At 65.7% G+C, this 17,309-nt stretch overlaps 3 protein-coding genes across 6 annotated transcripts in view; 1 reads left to right on the top strand and 2 right to left on the bottom strand.

Annotated features, from left to right (window-relative positions):
* Window positions 1–316: 316 nt before the first annotated feature.
* Window positions 317–9,837, bottom strand: ITGA10 (integrin subunit alpha 10). Its single transcript, XM_050330310.1, is given in 32 exon segments — window positions 317–530; window positions 1,291–1,404; window positions 1,508–1,600; window positions 1,699–1,812; window positions 1,898–1,981; window positions 2,068–2,184; window positions 2,266–2,294; window positions 2,297–2,343; window positions 2,447–2,530; window positions 2,639–2,715; window positions 2,800–2,892; window positions 3,130–3,271; window positions 3,360–3,445; window positions 3,529–3,636; window positions 3,717–3,859; window positions 4,346–4,512; window positions 4,709–4,839; window positions 4,923–5,126; window positions 5,494–5,637; window positions 5,719–5,867; window positions 6,063–6,207; window positions 6,318–6,391; window positions 6,478–6,643; window positions 6,724–6,874; window positions 7,464–7,612; window positions 7,970–8,097; window positions 8,179–8,293; window positions 8,390–8,469; window positions 8,564–8,661; window positions 9,033–9,116; window positions 9,118–9,169; window positions 9,786–9,837. Coding segments are annotated over 32 exon segments (3,492 nt in total). The 3' UTR covers window positions 317–458.
* A 1,690-nt stretch (window positions 9,838–11,527) lies between these two features.
* PEX11B (peroxisomal biogenesis factor 11 beta) lies at window positions 11,528–14,373 on the bottom strand. Its single transcript, XM_050330479.1, has 4 exons — window positions 14,233–14,373; window positions 14,002–14,114; window positions 13,364–13,565; window positions 11,528–12,807 (listed from the first exon to the last, which is right to left on the bottom strand). The coding sequence occupies exons 1-4, from the start codon at window positions 14,286–14,288 to the stop codon at window positions 12,441–12,443; spliced, it is 738 nt and encodes a 245-aa protein (XP_050186436.1). The 5' UTR covers window positions 14,289–14,373; the 3' UTR covers window positions 11,528–12,440.
* A 451-nt stretch (window positions 14,374–14,824) lies between these two features.
* The window catches only part of LIX1L (limb and CNS expressed 1 like), a 42,152-nt gene continuing 39,667 nt past the window's right edge, over window positions 14,825–17,309 (top strand). For all 4 annotated transcript variants that reach the window (XR_007630678.1, XR_007630679.1, XR_007630680.1 and 1 more), the window contains exons 1-4: window positions 14,825–15,110; window positions 16,168–16,331; window positions 16,702–16,842; window positions 17,198–17,293. Coding sequence is in view for 1 of the 4 variants with exons in the window: in XM_050330455.1 (XP_050186412.1) it covers window positions 14,825–15,110; window positions 16,168–16,331; window positions 16,702–16,842; window positions 17,198–17,293 (687 nt within the window). In the remaining 3 variants the exon portion in view is untranslated. The remainder of the gene's footprint in view (window positions 15,111–16,167; window positions 16,332–16,701; window positions 16,843–17,197; window positions 17,294–17,309) is intronic.

Here is a 17,309-nt window from a genome sequence, read left to right as displayed (position 1 = left end):
GGGAAGGAAACCCCCGATTTGGGGAGTGATCCTGCAGGAGTTGGGAATGGTGTCCCTGCTCCTCTGGGAGCTGTTCCTGGGGATCCACAGGGATTGGGAAAATCCAGACAGATCCTGGGTTCATCCCAGTGCTTTTCCAGGGTGTTATCCAGCGTGTCCCAATTCCCCGATTCAAATCCCTTCCCCCCGTGTGGCATTTGGGGTCATTCCAGAGGTTTTTTCCTGGGCACACACAGGGATGTGGGATCCGTCGGGACCACGGGGCTGGAATTTTATTGCTGGAGCTGCTCCCGCCCGTCCATCCCGACTCCTTCCCTGCCTCTCCCTCCTCCACGCTCCGGCCTCGGCTGCTCAACCCCCGCCAGCCCAATCCTGCTGGGATGGAATTCCCAACACCCCCCACCCCCGGGATGGCCCTGGACACATCCTGGGAATGTCCTGAAGGATCGGGAAGGGCCTCAGTGCTGCTGCTGCTGCTGCTGCTCCTCCTCCTCTTCCTGGGGCGGCTTCGGGCGGGAGAAGAATCCCAGCTGGGGGAGGGAGGGGGACAGGATGGATTGGGGGGGGTGGGAAGAACCCCCTCGTGGCGAGGGGGATCATTGGACCCCCCCAGGGGACACTGGGACCCTCCACAAGGTGACAGTGACACCGTAGCTGACACTGTGATCCCCCAAGGTGACACTGTGACTCCTCCCAAGGTGACACTGTGATCCCCTCAGGTGACACTGTGACCCCCCCAAAGGTGACACTGTGATCCCCCCAAGGTGACACCATGACCCCCCCAGGTCACACTGTGACTCCTCCCAAGGTGACACTGTGACCTCCCAAAGGTGTCCCCCAATGACACCAAGACCCCCCAGGTGACCTCCCTCACCCAGGTGACAGTGACCCCCAGGTGAGCCCCCTCACCCAGGTGACACCGTGACCCCCAGGTGACAGTGACCCCCAGGTGACACTGTAAACCCCCAGGTGACCCTGTGCCCCCTCAGATGATAGTGACCCCCAAGATGACAGTGACCCCCAGCTGAACCCCCGTCACCCAGGTGACACCGTGACCCCCAGGTGACAGTGACCCCCCAGGTGACCCTGTGCCCCCATGTGAACCCCTCACCCAGGTGACACAGTGACCCCCAGGTGACAGTGTAACCCCCAGGTGACACAGTGACCCCCAGGTGAACCCCCTCACCCAGGTGACACCAGTGCCCCCCAGGTGACCAGTGACCCCCAGGTGACACAGTGACCCCCCCAGGTGACACTGTGACCCCCCCAGGTGCCCCTGTGCCCCCTCACCCTCCAGAGGCCGAGGCTGAGCAGCGCCAGCAGGAGGAGCCCCCCCAGGGCGCTGCCCCCCAGGATCCAGAGGGACACGGGCACCCTCCGGCCCTGCAGCACCTCCAGCGCCAGCTGTGGGAAAACACGGATTGCAGGGGCAGGAAAACCGGGATTGGGGGGGAAATGGGAATTTTGGGTGGAGGGGAGGAGGAGGAGGGGGTGGGTCCTGTCCTACCTCCCTGCGCTGCGCCCCCTCCCCCAGCACCAAGAGCCCCCCCGAGACCCCCAGCCAGGCACTGCCCACGATCCGCACGCTCCGGAATTTCGCCTGCAGGGGAGAAAACGGGGGTTGGGGATGATCCCCCAGGATCCTCCCTGGAGGGGGTCCCCAAATAATCCCCCCAAACCCCCCCCATCTTGGCTCACCCCGCTGAAGAAGCCGTTGTGGAGGGTGCGGAGCAGGCGCACGGAGACCCCCCCGCCCCTGTGCAGCCCCCCGAGATGGCAGCTCAGCTCCTGGCACCACGTGTTGGAGCAGTCCTGGGGAGGAGCAGAAAATTAGGGGGGAAGTGGTGGGAACCCCCCCAAAAAAATCCCTGCTTTGAGGGGGGGACACGGAGCCCACCAGCCTGTCCACACGCAGCAGATCTTCGGGCGGCACCGGCACCACCCGGGTCCCCTCGGGGGGAGGTCGCAGCGTGCAGGTGGCCTGGGAGGGACAGAGGGAGGGTCAGAAGGAGAGGGGAGGGTGAAAAACCCCCTGTAGGCCCCCCTAAACCCCCCCATCAGCCTCACGTTGTCCTCGGGCAGCACACGGGTGACAGACAGGATGGGTGCCCGGCCGTGCCCCAGCGCGGGCAGCGCCACGTGCAGGGTGAGGTTCTGCACGGGGTAACACCCCAAATTCTGCACCTGGAGTGGGGAGGGGGCACACAAGATGAGACAGGACCCCACCCCCAAGGACTCCACCCACCCCATCCAGCCACCCCTCACCTTGACCGTGGTGGTGAACTCGGGGCCGGGGCGAAGGTGCCGAGGGGATGGACCTCGTAGCGGTGCAGGTTGGTGTCACTGCCACCAGTCAGGGGAGGGGGACACGGGGGAGGGGGGGTCACACCGAGGGGGTGTCCCCTGTGACCTCAGCCTGCTCCTCACACACTCCCCACAGACCCACCTGGACAGGAACAGGTCGGGCTCGTAGCGGATGGGGATGGAGAGCTGGGCCAGGTTGTCCTCTGGTGTGGCCTCGGTGCTGTCACTGCAGGGGGAAGGACACACACACAGTTGGGAGGACCCCAGACCCCCCTAGGCCCCCTCTGGGGGTGCAGCCAAACCCCTCCCCAACTCCCAACCCCTCCTCTCCTACCTGGTGGCCTCGAGCGTGACCTCGGCGCGGTCCAGGAGGACGGAGCAGCTGAACTCCAGCTCCAGGGTGAAGGACACCTGGGGAGGGAGGGGGGCTCAGGGGGTTGGGATGGGGGTTTGGGGTGCCTCAGGGGATAAGGGGGGGTGTTCTGGGGGTCCTACCTTGGCCTGCGAGCGGAACACGGGGTACCCGACGCTGCAGCGCCGCCGGTGCCCCCCCAGCGCCGAGCACTCCAACTTCACCGAGCCGGGATCCTGCCGGGATTTGGGGGACACGGGAAGGGGGGAGGGGGGCGATGGACCCCCCCCAGAGGGGATTTTGGGGGGATACCAGTGTGTGTGGCAGGTTACCACAACGGACACAATGGATCCCCCCTCCCCGCCAGATCCCACAATGATCCCCCTTCCCCATCTTTGTCCTGGTGGGACCGGGGAGTTTTTGGGGGGATGGGGGGTGTCTGCCCGGGGATTTGGGCCCCCCCGGGGCCGTACCTGGAGCACGAGGCTGGAGAAGTGCAGGTTCCCGGGCAGCTGCAGCCACAGGCTGGCGTTGTAGGCGTTCTCCTCCCGGTTCTCCAGCTCCACCCGCACCAGCATCCGCCTCCGGCCCTTCCGCAGGACGTGGGGGCTCTGCCTGCCATCCGTGGGGTCACAGGGGATCCCAGGGATGCCCACGGGTGGGGGGGGGACACACTGGGGCAGGGGGGGACAGCAGGGGGCACCTGGAGCCCGCGATGTCGGCCGTGGCGCGGAGCACCAGGTCGGTGACGCACTCGTCGTCCTCCCCACAGTCCTTGAAAAACGGGATCTGCCGGGAGCTGGGCGTGATCCCAACGTCCTGGGGAGGATCCCAGGATCGGGTCACCCCCCCTCAGTGCCCCCAGCACCCACCAGTTTGCGGAGGGCGGTGGGAGACGCCTCATCCAGCACCGGCCCCGCGGCTCCGTCCAGGGCCCAGGCCAGGCTGAGGCCGAGGGGCCGCAGATAATCCGAGGTGTCCTGGGGGATCAGAGGATCTCGTCAGCCCCCAGGGATTTCTGGGGGGGAGGAAGAGGGTGGGGAGGGGTCCCAGGGCTGACCAGGACGTGGAAGGGGACGCGGATGCAGCTCTGCCTCCCCAGCTGGAGCTCGAGCCGGCGCTGCAGCAGCCACCGGGAGCCCGAGTCGAAGGCAGCGCGGGATCCCGGGATCTGCTCCTCCAGGGACACGTTGTACCGGAGATCTGCGGGGCAGGGGGGGTCAGGGACAGGGACACACCCCGGGGGGGAGTGGGGGACACCCGGGGATGCTCCAGCAGGACTCCAGGGAAGTCCTGGGATGCACCCCTGGGATGCTCTGGAGGGCTCCAGGGAAGACTGGGATGCTTTCCCTGGGATGACACCATGGGATGCTCTGGAGGGGCTCCAGGGAAGTCCTGGGATGCTCCAGGAATAGCCTGGGATGCTCTGGAGGGGCCTCCAGGGAAGGCTGGGATGCTTTCCCTGGGATGACACCATGGGATGCTCCAGGGATGCTCCAGGGATTCTCCCTGTGACACCCAGGAACGTTCCCAGAATGCTCCCGAGTTCTCCTAGGCCAACCTGGGATGCTCCAGGACTCCCTGAGATGCCACAAGGATGCTCCAGGGGCCTTTGAGATGCTCCAGGGATGCTCCAGTGCCCCCGGGATGCTCCAAGGACTCCTGCAGCCCCCCCGTGCCAGCACTCACCCACATCGGTGTCCCCGGCGCTCCGGGCGCGGCTCCCGGCTCGGAAGCAGATCCGGGCACGAAGGCAAACAGCACCGGAGCCGCCGCGCTGGCAGTTCCTGCGGGTGACACTGATGGCCCCCGGCTCCACCGACACCGCCACGGACACGCGGACGATCCGGCGGGACCTGGGGGACAGGCGGGATGGGGCGGGGACAGGGACAGCGCCCTGCCCGGCCCCCGGGATGCTGCTCCGGGGGGAACGGAGGCACGGGGAGGGGGCCGAGAGAGTCACGGGAGCATCCCAGGGTCTCACGAGGGGACACCGAGCACGGAGTCCCCCCGAATGTCCCTGTCCCTGTCCCCTGCCCCCCCCGGACTCACCGCAGCACCACGGCCGCCCCCTGCGCCCCCACGGCCACGTCCACGAGCCCGTCCCCATCCATGTCCAGCCGCCCGTCCACGCTGATCCCGAAGTACCGGAGGCTCCATCCCAGCGCCGCCGCCTCGATGCGCTGGGAACGAGCGTTGAGATCAGCGCTTTCCCCCCTTCCCAGACCCTCCCAGACCCTCCCAGTCCCTCCCAGCGCCGCCTCACCTGCTTGTACTGGGGTACGAGGGTGCCCGGAGCGCCGTGGAAGATGTAGAGGGCCCCGCGGTGCCCATCCTCCAGCGGGGCACCCACCGCCACCCCCGCCAGCCCGTCCTGGCTCAGGTCGGGCACCGCGCCCAGGGCGGAGCCGAACCGCGAGTCCTGCGGCCTCGCCTCGGGGTGCAGAGACCCCGCGGGGCTCAGGCGGCCCTGGGGGGAGCGGGGAGGGACCTCGGTACCCCCCCGGAATCCCACCGTGCTGTCCCCTCCATCCCCTCCAACACCCTCAACCTCTCCATCCCCTCCAACACCCCCAACCTCTCCATCCCCTCCAACACCCCCAACCTCTCCATCCCCTGACCCTGCCCCCTGCACCCCTACAGTGCCTCTGCCTCCTCCTGATCCCCCCTCCCCGTCCCCTGCACTCCCCACAGCCCCCCGGATCCTGCTGTGTCCCCTGATCCCACCACATCCCTCTGATCCCCCTTTCCACCCCTCACCCCCAGCCCCTCCTCTGCCCCACACGGCACAGTTACCCCTCCCACCCGGCCCCCAGCCCCTCCCGAGCCCCCCTCACCTGCCCCAGGCGGTACAGGTAGACCTTCCCCGCCTCCCTGCTCTGGCCCCCCAGGAAGGTGGGGGCTGCCACGAGCAGCAGGTCGGTGGCCCCGTCCCCCTCCAGGTCCAGGGCCAGGACCTCGCTGCCGAAGTAGGAGCCGATCTGGGGGTGCAGAAGGGCTGTGAGGCCGAGGGGGACCCCCAAATCTTACACCCCCCGCAAGGCCCCTCGGTCTCCCCTCACCTGCTCCCCCATCAGCGTCTGGGCCACTGTGACGGTGCCTTGGGGGTCCAGCTGGAAGAGGATGACCTTGCCCTTGTGCTGGAACCGGGGGGCTCCGGCCACGAACAGGCGCTGCCCCCCCGGCAGCCGCAGCGAGGACACTGAGTAACCTGGGGTGGGGAGATGGGGGGCAGTGGGGTCAGCAGGGGGGACAGCCCTGGGCACAGGGGACCACCCCAAACATCCAGGGCGTGGAGCATCCCTGGGTCACAAGCACATCCCGGATCCCCACGAGGATATGGAGCATCCCTGGCTCACCCCCCCAAAATCCCTCTGGATCCCCCATCCCCGGGGAGCCCCCATACCGAGATAGGCCGCGTGGTTCTTCAGCTCCAGCGGGAATTCCGCCTGGAAGGCGTCCCGGGGCGGGACGATGCGGCCGCGCCCGCTCTCCTCCAGCACTCCCCCCTCCCAGTCGTAGGCTCCCACCATTCCAAAGAGGATCCCGTCCTGCGGGGAAGGGAGGGAGCTGTCACCCCAGTGCCCAAAACCACCCCCAGGGTCACCACCCCACCCCAGGACACCCAGCGGGGCCGGGATGGCCTTCCCAGCGGGGTCACCTCGAGCAGGTGGATGGAGAAGCCGATCTGGGACATCTCCAGCTCGAAGGCGCTCTCGTTGTCCTCGCGGGTGCCTGAGGGCGGGAGGAAGGAGATGCTGCTCCTCCAGCCAGGGGACAATTCCAGCCAGAGCTCCCACCCCCTTCCCGGGACGCGGCACCTTCGAGGCTGAAGATGCGATCTCCCAGCGCGTCCACGATGTCGTTGAGGGCGGCCTCGTCGGTGACGTTGAAGAAATACTTCTCGTCGGGGTCGCTGGCGATGAACTTGATCTCCCGGATGAAATCCTCGGGGTCCTGCTGCCGCCGCAGGTAGTGCCCCAGGACCTGGGGGGGAAAGGGCTGGGGGTCAGGGGGACACCCCCACACACGCCGGGGCGGAGAGGGGGCGCGGGGCCGGCGCTCACGGCGATGGCGTAGCGGGTGATGTTGCGCCGGTCACACTCGGCCAGCGCCGCCGGCAGCTCCTCCCCGTCGTGGGACTCCCCGTCCGTCACCACCAGCAGCAGCCGCGCGGCCCCCGGGCGGCCACCCCGCTCGGCGCTGAACGATTCGGTGCTGCCAGGATGGGACGGGATGGGCCCTCAGCACGAGCCCCTCCTCACCCTGCTCCCAGCCCTGACCCCAACCTCAATCCCAACCCTGACCCAGATCCCCATCCTGACCCTGCTCCCAGCCCTGACCCCCACCTCAACCCCAGCCCTGATCCAGATCCCCATCCTGACCCTGACCCCAATTCCAACCCTAATCCAAACCCTGACTCGACCCTAACCCTGGTACTGATTCCAATCTCCATCGCAATCCCAAGACAAATCCTGACTTGCTTCCCAACCCTGTCCCTGATCTCAACCCCAGCCCTGATCCAGATCCCCATCCCGACCCTGACCCCAATCCCAACCCTAATCCAAACCCTGACTCGATCCTAACCCTGGTACCGATTCCAGTCCCCATTCCAACCCCAAATTAACCCTGACCCCGATCGTGACCCCAGTCCTGACCCAAACCCCCATCCCTGTTGTGATGTGAGTGGCGACACCAATCCACCCCCGATCGCAATCCCAACCCTGGCCCCAACCCCAACCTTGACCCCAATCCCAACCCTGACCCCAATCCTGCCCCAATCCCCCCCGTTCCCACCCGGACCCACCATGCCTGCCGGATGGCCATGGCCGTGCGCGTCTCCCTCCCCTCCTGCCGCGTCAGGTTCCGGGCGGCCTCGAGCAGGCTCTGGGCCGTGGGGTGCTGCCCCAGCGCCCACTCCTGCACCACCTCCTCCCCGTACTGCAGCACCCCCACCTGCAACAGGGGGGGTCAGAGCCAGCGGGACCCCCAAATCCACAGGGGACCCCGCCCCAAATTCCTGGGGACCCCCCAAATCCCATAGGACCCCCTGATCCCTGGCAAAGGGAACCCTTGGCACCCCCCAAACAAACCCACCTCCAGCCAGCACCGCCCCAGGGGTGGCATCACCCTGGGGACAATGACGTCACTCTAGGGGTGGCATCACCCCGAGGGTGCCACCACCCCAGGGACAACAAGCATGGACCTGGGGACAATCACCTTGTCCCGGGCATAACAATGCCCTTATAGCCCTTGGGGACACTGTGCCCGCCTTGGGGACAGCCCCGGTGGCCCCCGGTGCCACCCCCTGACCTGAGTCTGCCCGGGGCCGATGAAGAAGCGCCCCAGGATGTTCCCGAGGAATTCCTGCACCTCCTCCCAGGGGTAGATGCTGTTGGAGCCGTCCAGGACCAGGACGATGTCCATGTAGGTGGAGCAGCCTGGAAGGGGACACAGCGACGAGGGAGGGGTGGCACCTCCCAGTCCGTCCCAGCGCGTCCCCCCCCCCTCGCCCCACTCACGCTGTGCCGTGGGCGCCACGGTCCCCACGAGCCGGAGCTCCTCGTCCAGGCGGACGCAGCGGCCGGAGCTGAACACGGAGGTGCCGCATTCCTGGGACCACAGCGGGGCACACGCCTGGGAGGGAAGAGGAGCGGGGTGTGTGTGACACGGGGTGGGTGACACGGCAGGGGTGACATCCCCCTCCCCTCCCCGCGCGGCTGCTCCGCTCACCACGAACCCGCCGTCCTCGGAGCCCACCAGCGTCATGCCCAGGTGTCCGGCGCTGCCGCGGAGCCACGGAGCTGTGGCCCCTCGGGGACACACGCGGGGACAGAGACGGGGGTCAGCAGCTTGGGGACAGCCCCCCGCCCCCGGTCACAGCCACCCCCCGCCCCCCTGCAGTACCGAGGTTGGCCTTGGCGCACGAGGAGTTTTGGGGTCCCACGCCGCACTTGTAGACGTCTCCTTGACCGTCCCCGTCCCACAGGGCCCCCACGAGCAGCCTGGGGTTGAGGGGAGGGAGGGCACAGGTGGGGTAGGGGGTCGCAAAGAGGGATACACGGTGGGGAGGGGAGTGGGACACACACGCGCCGCCCCGCTCTGACCCTGCCACCGCGTTTTGGGGGCACCGCGCCAGGTCCTGCCGCCCCCGCGGCCGCTTCCGTCCGTCTGTCTGTCTGTCCATCCGTCTGTCTGTCCTGTCCGTCTGTCTGTCCTTCCGTCTGTCTGTCCGGCCGTGGCCGCTCCTGCCCCTGCCCGCCCTCACCCCCACCCCTCACTTTCCCCCATCCCCTCCCTCAGTTCCCCTTTCCTGCCTCAGTTTCCCCTTCCCTTCCCCCTTCTGTCCAGAGGGGTGTGAATTGAGCCCCCCTGCCCGTGCGTGTCCCCCCGTGGGTCACTCACCCGCTGTCCCCGAGGCCCCCTCTGCAGGACCCGGTACCCGAACTGCGACTCGGGGGCCGCGGAAGACCCGCGGGTGCTCCACGTCGATGTTGAACCCCGCGCAGAGCCCTGCAGGGGTGACGGGGGGAAGGGGTCCTGAAGGTGGGGAGGGGCACACGCGGACCTCCCCACCCAGCACCCACCCGGTGGTACCCGGGATGGGGGGATTGCGGGAAAGGGAGGGGCACCCACGGAGAGCCCCCCAAATTAAGCCCCCAGTCTCCCTCCCCCAAGCCCCGTGGTGCCCCTCGTGCCTCAGTTCTCCCACCCCCCGCCTCGCAAGGTGGAAATTCCCTTTTTTTGTCTTTTTGGTTTTTTCCCTTCAGAAATGTAAAGATTTTCCACAAAGTCGGCTTTTGGTTCCTCTTGCGGGTCCTGCCTTCCCAACCCTCACCCTCCCCAAAATCCAGGGCGATTTTTGGGGGTACCCTCCCACCAAAATTGAAAAACAAACCCCAAACACATTGGGATGCCTAAAACCCGCCGGTTTTACCCCAAATTTTGCCCCCCACGGACACTCAGCGCGGGGGGTGAACCACGGCTGGCTGCGCTCGGGTTAATGAGCAGCAGGATCCGCGCCCTCCCCCCCGCCTCCAGCAGCCCCCAAACCCCCCGATTTCACCCCAAAACCCCCCGAAACTGCGTAAACCCGGGAGATTTTGGGGAGGGGGGGTTTATCCGTTACCTGGGAGCAGGAGCAGCGCCGGGAGCACCCCCAGGTCCCCCACCCCCCACATGGCCGAGCTGCAGCTCAAAGGTGACTCCGGCTCCAGCCGGGACAAAATCCCGGTTTTTTCCTTTTTTTTCCCCTCTTTTTTTTTTTTTTTTAATTTTTTAATTTTATTTTTTCTTTTTTTCCCTCCTCCTTCATCTTCAATTGGCTGCTAAAAATAAATGTGGTTTTGGGGCGGGGGGCGGGAAGGGGGGCAAGGAGTTCAGGGAAAAAAACAGGCAAAGTGGTAAAAACACGGGAAAAAGGGAAGCGGGAAGGGCAAGGGATTTTTGTGGGGAGCTTGAGGGGCACTAGAAGGGGATTTTCCCGGAAAAACGGGGTGGGAAAAGTGAGTCCCCCGAAGGGCTGAGCCTCGCACGGAGGTGGCAGCGGCGACACCTGAACCTTCCCCAGGGGGACCGTCAGGATTGGGGAGGGGGAGAGGAAAGGGGAGGATTAGAAGGATTTGGGATGAGGGGGCTCGGGAATCTCCGCCGGGGCCTGGGTGGGGTTTTGGGTGGGAGCTGGGGTGGATTTGAGGTGGATTTGGGGCTGCCACGTCCTCCGGATGACACCGCCACCTCCCGGACACCGTCCAGCCCTTCCGAGCGCGAGGAGGAGGAGGAGGAGGAGGAGGAGGAGGAGGAGGGGACAGAATGACCGCGGTGTCCCCCTCCCAATCCCACCCCACCCGCAGCTCCCGGCGCTGCCCCGGGGGCAGGCGAGACCCCCAAAACGCCCCCTCTCAGCTGTCCCATCCACTCCCCCCGAGGATGTCACCCCTGTCCCGCTCGCCCCCCGAATTCCCCCCCAGCTTTCCCGTTTACCTCCGAAACAAAATTCTCCTGAAATAACCCCGAGGTGGAGAATTCTCAAGCAGCGGTTGTTTCAGTGCCGTTTCGCTCCGATCCGGGATGAGCTCCGAGGAGGGCGGAGGGGGGATTATTGGGAGCTGGTTCCTTGTGGGGAGCGGGGTTCGATCCCGGGGGATTGAGATCTGGACCCCTGCGGGATCAGGGACTGGATCCCGGGGGATTTGGGGTGTCAGATCCTGTGGGGGGGGAGGATCCTGGAGGTTGGATCCCCAGGGATTAAGGGCTGGATCCAGGGATCGGGATCCTCTGGGGGAGTGGATTCCATGTGGATCAGGGACTGGATCCTGGCTGGACTGGAACAGGATTGAGGATGAGATCCTGAGGGGACTGGGGACAGGATCCCTGGGAGATCAGGGATTCCCGGACCACACTGGTGGAGAGATTGGGGGATTGAATCCCAGGGATCAGAGACCAGATCCCAGGGACTGGATCCCAGGGATCAGCAAATGGATCAGGGGGGCCCTCCCTCCTTGGCTCCACGCTGAGATTTTGGGTGGGTTTGGGTTAAAAAAAAAAAATAAAAAAAAAAAGGGGAAAAATTCCAGCTCCGGGATTTTGGGACAGAGGGAAACTTGTGCTGCCTGCGGGATGGGCTGGAATTTTCGGGGAAAGGGAAAAAAAAACAGGAAAGGAGGATTAAAACACACAAAGGGCGACTGTGCAGCCCCGACTGCGGCCACGGATGGGCCCCCCCTGCCCCTCCATCCCAAAGGGACTGGGATCCCTCCCCCTGCAATCCCCTGGAATGAGGCCCCCCGACTCCAGGGGGTGTCCCAGCCCAGCATTCCCAGTCCTTCCCAGTTCCCCTGGATCCCAGGAGAGAGGGAGCCGGGGAGGCCGCAGGGCTTTAATAATTTAATGAGTTCATTAATTACACTGATGGGCATCCCGCCCACCCCAAATCCCCCCGGGATAAACGCGGCTCCGGGACCTTCAATCCCTGCTTTTCCCAGGAGAGGGCAGAGTTTGGGAGCTCCCAAAAACCCTTCCAAGGGATGTTCCTGCTCTCCCGGGGTAGGATCCAAGGACATCCCGCCTCTGGAATTAAAGAATTCCCAGCTCCTAGCGCGGTTTAACAACCAGACATCACAGCTGGGTCAGGGTCACGGGAGCGCAACCTGGAATCACAAAATCCAGGGAAAACGGGAGAATTCCGTCAGGGACGAGCAGGGAATCCCGGCCCCGCCCCCGGTATCCCAAATAGGAGGTGGATCCACAGGATTTGGCTCCTCCCCAGTGGCCAGGAAGCCCCGGGAAGCACCAGGGATGCCGAGTGCCCCTCTGTTGGGAATGTGGGAATGCTGGGAGTCACCCCCCTGCCCCCAGCTCGGTCCCTCCTTATCCCTGGGATGGAGGGGAAGGTGCAGGACGGCAAATTCCTGCCTGGACTTCACCCCAAATCCATGGATTTGCTAAGCCTGACGCCCACATGCCTCCAAAGTCCTTCCCGTTGCCCTCTCCCTGCCCCTCGGATTTCCTAAAAAGCAGGAAAATTGTCCCGGTGGGGGTCGGATCAACCGGCTGGCACCGAGGATCATCCCAGTCCCACGGGGGACTTCCCCCCCTCCGAGCCCCCGGTGATCCAGGTGTTCCAGCCCCAAACATTCCTCCTTGGAACGACCAGAAAAGTCGACAGGGAGGGGCGAATTTCGGGATGTTCCCTCCTCCCTGGCGGCTCCGGGAACGACGGGGCCGGGCCGGGCCGGCGGGCCCAGGGATTTCCCAGCTAATCCCAGGGAAGCTCCCGGCACGGCTACGGCTTCAGCTTGAGCCAGGGGTGGAGGATGGTGAGGATGGAGAGCACGGACGAGGCCAGGCCGCACAGCCCCACGACGCCCGGGCCGCTCCTCCACAGCCCCAGCCTGTCCAGCGGGATCACCAGGTCGCAGGCGTTCCTCAGCAGGTCCAGCAGCAGGGGGTTGTCCCGGAGCACCCGGAGCAGCAGCTGGAGCTGGAGCTGCAGCCGCAGCCGCAGCCGATGGATCCCCCCGGCGCCCTCGGGCCGGGGCAGCTTCTCCGGGCTCCTCCCGCGCCTGCCGGGCCCCTCGGCGCGCTCCAGCAGCAGCCGCAGCTCGTAGGCGTCCCGGCTCAGGTTCACCACCAGGGCAAACAGGTAATACCTGAGGGGACAACGGGATGGGGGGGATGGCGGGAACAACAGCAGGAGACTCCGGCTGCTCCCAACAGAACGGCTGAGGCTGCTCAGCCAAGGGAATCCAACCCTCTGCTCTGCCAAGGGAATCCCATCCCCTGCTCTGCCAAGGGAATCCCATCCCCTGCTCCCCCCAGGGAATCCCACCCCCTGCTCCCCACAGGGAATTCCACCCTCTGCTCTCCCCAGGGAATCCCATTCCCTGCTCTGCCAAGGGAATCCCAACCCCTGCTCTGCCAAGGGAGTCCCATCCCATGCTCTCCCCAGGGAATCCCACCCCCTGCTCCCCCCAGGGAATCCCATCCCCTGCTCCCCCAGGGAATCCCATCCCCTGCTCTCCCAAGGGAATCCTATCCTCTTTGAGAATCCCATCCCCTGCTCTCCCTCAGGGAATCCCATCCCAGCTCTCCCAAGGGAATCCCATTCCCTCTGACAATCCCACTCCCAGCTCTCCCTCAGGAATCCCCCGTGCCCCTGGCAGGCCCGTGAAGGTTTCCCCACCCTTCCCAAACCCCAGGGCTCACCTGAAGGCCCTCTGGCTCCACTTGTGCACGTCGAGGCCGGGCAGGACGCCGCTCTTGCCGGCCCACAGGACGTTGTCACAGGCGAGGAAGAGGGCGCGGTTCAGGTGGGACAGGGTGAGGCAGAACCTCAGCACGGGGTCGGGGAGGTGCAGCGAGCGCTGGGCCCCCCCCAGCGCCTCGGCCGAGCCCCCCAGGCGCAGCACTGGGGGAGGGATGCGGGGAGGGGGTCACCGGGGTGGAGGGGGGGGATGCCTGAAGCCCCTCTGTCCTTCCCGGAGCCCCCCGTCCCCCAGACCTCCCCAGCCCACCCACAGGGCCCCTGTCCCCCTTTAGAGCCTCCCCTCCACACCCAGAGCCCCCATCCCCCTTCAGAGCCCCCTGTCTCCCTTTGGAGCCCCCCGTCCCCTCAGACCTCCCCAGTCCACCCACAGAGCCCCCTGTCCCCCTTTAGAGCCCCCTTCCACACCCAGAGCCCCCCGTCCCCTCCAAGCCCCTCCATCCCCCCAAGACCCTCCATCCCACCCAGAGCCCCCTGAGCCCCTTTAGACCCCCTATCCTCCCAGAGCCCCCTCTGCCCTCCCCTAGACCCCTAACCCCTTCTAGAGACCCCCCAGGGCCCCCGTGTGTCCCCCCCTCACATTTGCGGCCCAGGCTCAGATGAGCCTCCAGCTGCTGGAGGCGGTTCAGGGTCCCGGAGCCGGCCCTGGAGCTCAGCGTGGCCCCGGCCAGGGTACAGGCGTACTGGGCAGCCCTGGGGGACACGGAGGGGTCAGCGGGGAGGTTACCGGGGACACCGTCCTGCTCGCCCCCCCCCGGCACGATCCCCCCGCCCGGCCCCGCCGCCCGCTCCCGGAGAGCCGAGGCCGCACCTGAGGAGGCGCTCCCGGGCCTGGCTCTGGGCGCTGAAGCGCACCCAGGCCTCCATGGCGGGGCCGGGCCGGTCCCGGTCCCAATTCTGATCCCACTCCCGGTCCCGATCCAAGCCCCGGTCCCGATCCCGTTCCCAGAGCAACGTCACTTCCGGGAGCCGCCGAGGCTCGTTCCTATTGGCTGCGCCCTTCCCTCCCCTTCCCACCAAAACACAGTTCTTGAACAGGCGCCCCCAAATCCGTGTCGGAGCGTCTGATTGGTCCGTCCTCCCATTCATCGCCTCTGCTGACCAATGAGGACCCGGCTGTCATCCCGGACCCGCTACTCCCGCTGTTTTGAGCCACGCGCGTTCTGATTCGCTCTTTCCCCTGTCATCAAATAAACCCCGCATTGCGATTGGACAGCCGAGGGCTTATCCCCGCCCCCTCCTGGACCACACACCGTTATTTGTGTCGGGGCGTGCCCGCTGGGCCGCGCCCCGCGCTGTGATTGGCTCTGGGCCGCTATCCCCGCCCCCCCGGGGCGCCGCGGCGCTGCCATTGGCCGGTTGGGCGGTGAGTGACGGGCGGTTGCGGGGCAGGCGGCGCGGCCATGGAGGCGGTGCGGGCACAGCGGCTCCAGCCCGGGGTGGGCGCGGGGCCTCGCGGGGCCCGGCCCGGCCTGCCCGGGGCCCCCGCGCCGCTGGGGCCGGGGCTGGGGCCGGCGGCGGCGGCGCCGGGGCTGGGAGCGGGGCTGGGGCTGCCGCCGCCGCCGCCCCCGCTGGGTCTGCAGGGCCCCCCCGGCGCCGGGGCCGCGGCCGGGCCGCCCGCCGTGCTGCGGGAGGCGGTGGAGGCCGTGGTGCGGAGCTTCGCCAAGCACACGCAGGGCTACGGCCGCGGTGAGCGGGACCTGGGGGGGAGATTTGCCCTTGGCTCCTTTTCCTTGTTTCCCTGCCCCTTTTCCCTATTGCCATGATCCGTTTCCTTCATCCCTCACCCCCTTTTCCTTATTTCCGTGCCCCTCTTCCTCCTCTCCATGCCCGATTTCCTTCCTTCCATGCCCCTTTTGCGTCCTTCCTCGCCCCTTTTCCTTATTTCCGTGTCCTTTTTCCTGATTTCCGTGTCCCTTTTCCTTCCTTCCTCACCCTCTTTTCCTTTTCTCCACGCCCCTTTTCCTTCCACGCCCCTTTTCTGCCCCTTCCTCATCCCTTTTCCTGAAATTACGAGCCAGACAGGCAATTCCTTGGCTTCGTGGTGGTTTTTAAGGATTCACCATTCCTGCTCCGTGAGCAATCCCTTCCCTTCATCCTGACTGCGGGACACAAGGAATGCTCCTTGGGATTTAAAACCAAAACACAAAATAAAGGGAAGAGGCGACCCAAAGGGGGTAGGCAGGGATTTTCCTGCTGCTGGGATGGAAAGAATCCGTCATCCATCCGCCCCCAAGGAGCCGCCTGGGGACGATTTTGGGCTCCGCTGGCGCGTCCAAAGGGTGAGGCCTTGGCAGGCAGCGGGATCAGCAGCTCCAGGGCCATGTGGAAGCACTTATTCCACGGGATTTCACGTGGATCTGTGCCGGCAGGATCCGGGCTCGCGCTCCAAGAGGGACAAACGGGGCGGATTGATGGTCGGGAGCAGCGAATCCCAAGGGTGAGGCCGACAGGAGCCCCCCACCTTGGATCATAAATCCACGGATCTCTTCCCCAAAGAGCCCTTCAGGGAGCGGGAGATGCCCCTGATTCCACGTGGAATCATGGAATGAGGGAGTGGTGTGGGTTGGAAGGGGCTTTGGAGTTTGTCCCACGGGCAGGGGGGGGTTCCTTGAGGGAACAACACTCCATGGGCGATCCCTGCGGGAATCCAGTGGGCTGTGGGGGGTTCTCCCGGTGTTCCTGAGGGAATCCAGCAGTGTGTGGGGTTATCCCGGTGTTCCCTGACGGCTGGCGTGCCCGGCAGTGAACGTGGTGGAGGCCCTGCAGGAGTTCTGGCAGATGAAGGCATCACGGGGCGCCGACCTTCGGCACGGGGCGCTGGTGCTCTACGAGATGGTGCCGGCCGGGAGCCCCCCCTACGTGTGCTACGTCACCCTGCCCGGGGGCAGCTGCTTCGGCAGCTTCCAGGTACCCACCCCTTCCCGGCTATTTCCCAGGCTTTTCCCCTTTCCAGGCTCTGGAGCTCGGAGTTTAATCCCAGAGCCCGAGCCGGGAGGGTTTTGTTGTTTTCTGGGTGTTCTTTCCTCCCCTGCTTTGTCCCCGTCACTCCCGGTGCTGAGGTGGGAGGTGGGACAGTAGGGAAAAGGGGTGGGGTTGGTTGGGGCTCATCCTTCCAGCTCCTTCCCGGGATTAGGCAGGGAATGCAGGGCTTTGAATTCATCCCAAGTCCTCTTCTCCGGGCGCCAAAAGACTCTGGAAGTCAAATCACCGGATCGTGGGATGGGTTTGGGTTGGTGGGGGGTGCCGGGAAGGCGCTGACGGTGCCCGTCCGTGCCAGTTCTGCCCCACCAAGGCCGAGGCGCGGCGCAGCGCGGCCAAGATCGCGCTGATGAACTCCGTGTTCAACGAGCACCCCTCGCGCCGCATCACCGACGACTTCATCGAGAAGAGCGTCTCCGAGGCCCTGGCGTCCTTCAACGTGAGGAGGGGGCACGGGGGGGAAAGGAAAAACACAGGAAAACCCCGGGAAAAGCAGCTCAGAGAGGGGTTTGGGGAGCAGTCCCGGTTCTGGGCGTGTTTGAGTTCCCCTCCTGCTCATCCAGGGTGGGATGGGGAGGACGAGGTGTGGGATCTCCCGGCCCTTCCCTGACTGGGGTTGTCACATCCCGTGGTTTCCCTGGGCGAGGCTGGACCAGCGGGATAAGGATGTCCCACCTCAGCCTTGTGCTGGCTCCAGGATCTCCTGGATCCCACTGGGAATTCCTGGAGCAGGGATAGTGTGGTGGGAGTGCCGCTGGCGGGAATGGCAGCTCCAGCCTGGAATGTCTCCGCAGGGCAACCGGGAGGAGGCGGATAATCCCAACACCGGGATCGGGGCCTTCCGCTTCATGCTGGAGTCCAACAAGGGAAAATCCATGCTGGAGTTCCAGGTACTGTTCCCAGTTT

This window comes from Myiozetetes cayanensis, unplaced genomic scaffold (assembly GCF_022539395.1).
Source record: "Myiozetetes cayanensis isolate MyiCay16 unplaced genomic scaffold, myiCay2020 scf41, whole genome shotgun sequence".
Classification (NCBI taxonomy): domain Eukaryota; kingdom Metazoa; phylum Chordata; class Aves; order Passeriformes; family Tyrannidae; genus Myiozetetes; species Myiozetetes cayanensis.
This window is presented reverse-complemented; position numbering and strand designations above follow the sequence as displayed.

What these genes read in the sequence shown, in the direction of transcription:
- PEX11B (XM_050330479.1), bottom strand. Translation starts at nt 14,288, where the DNA reads ATGGAGGCCTGGGTGCGCTTCAGCGCCCAGAGCCAGGCCCGGGAGCGC. An exon ending in GCCCGGGAGCGCCTCCTCAG is followed by an intron (nt 14,115 to 14,232) that starts GTGCGGCCTCGG and finishes CGTGTCCCCCAG; the next exon opens with GGCTGCCCAGTACGCCTGTA. An exon ending in TGGAGCCAGAGGGCCTTCAG is followed by an intron (nt 12,808 to 13,363) that starts GTGAGCCCTGGG and finishes TTGTCCCCTCAG; the next exon opens with GTATTACCTGTTTGCCCTGG.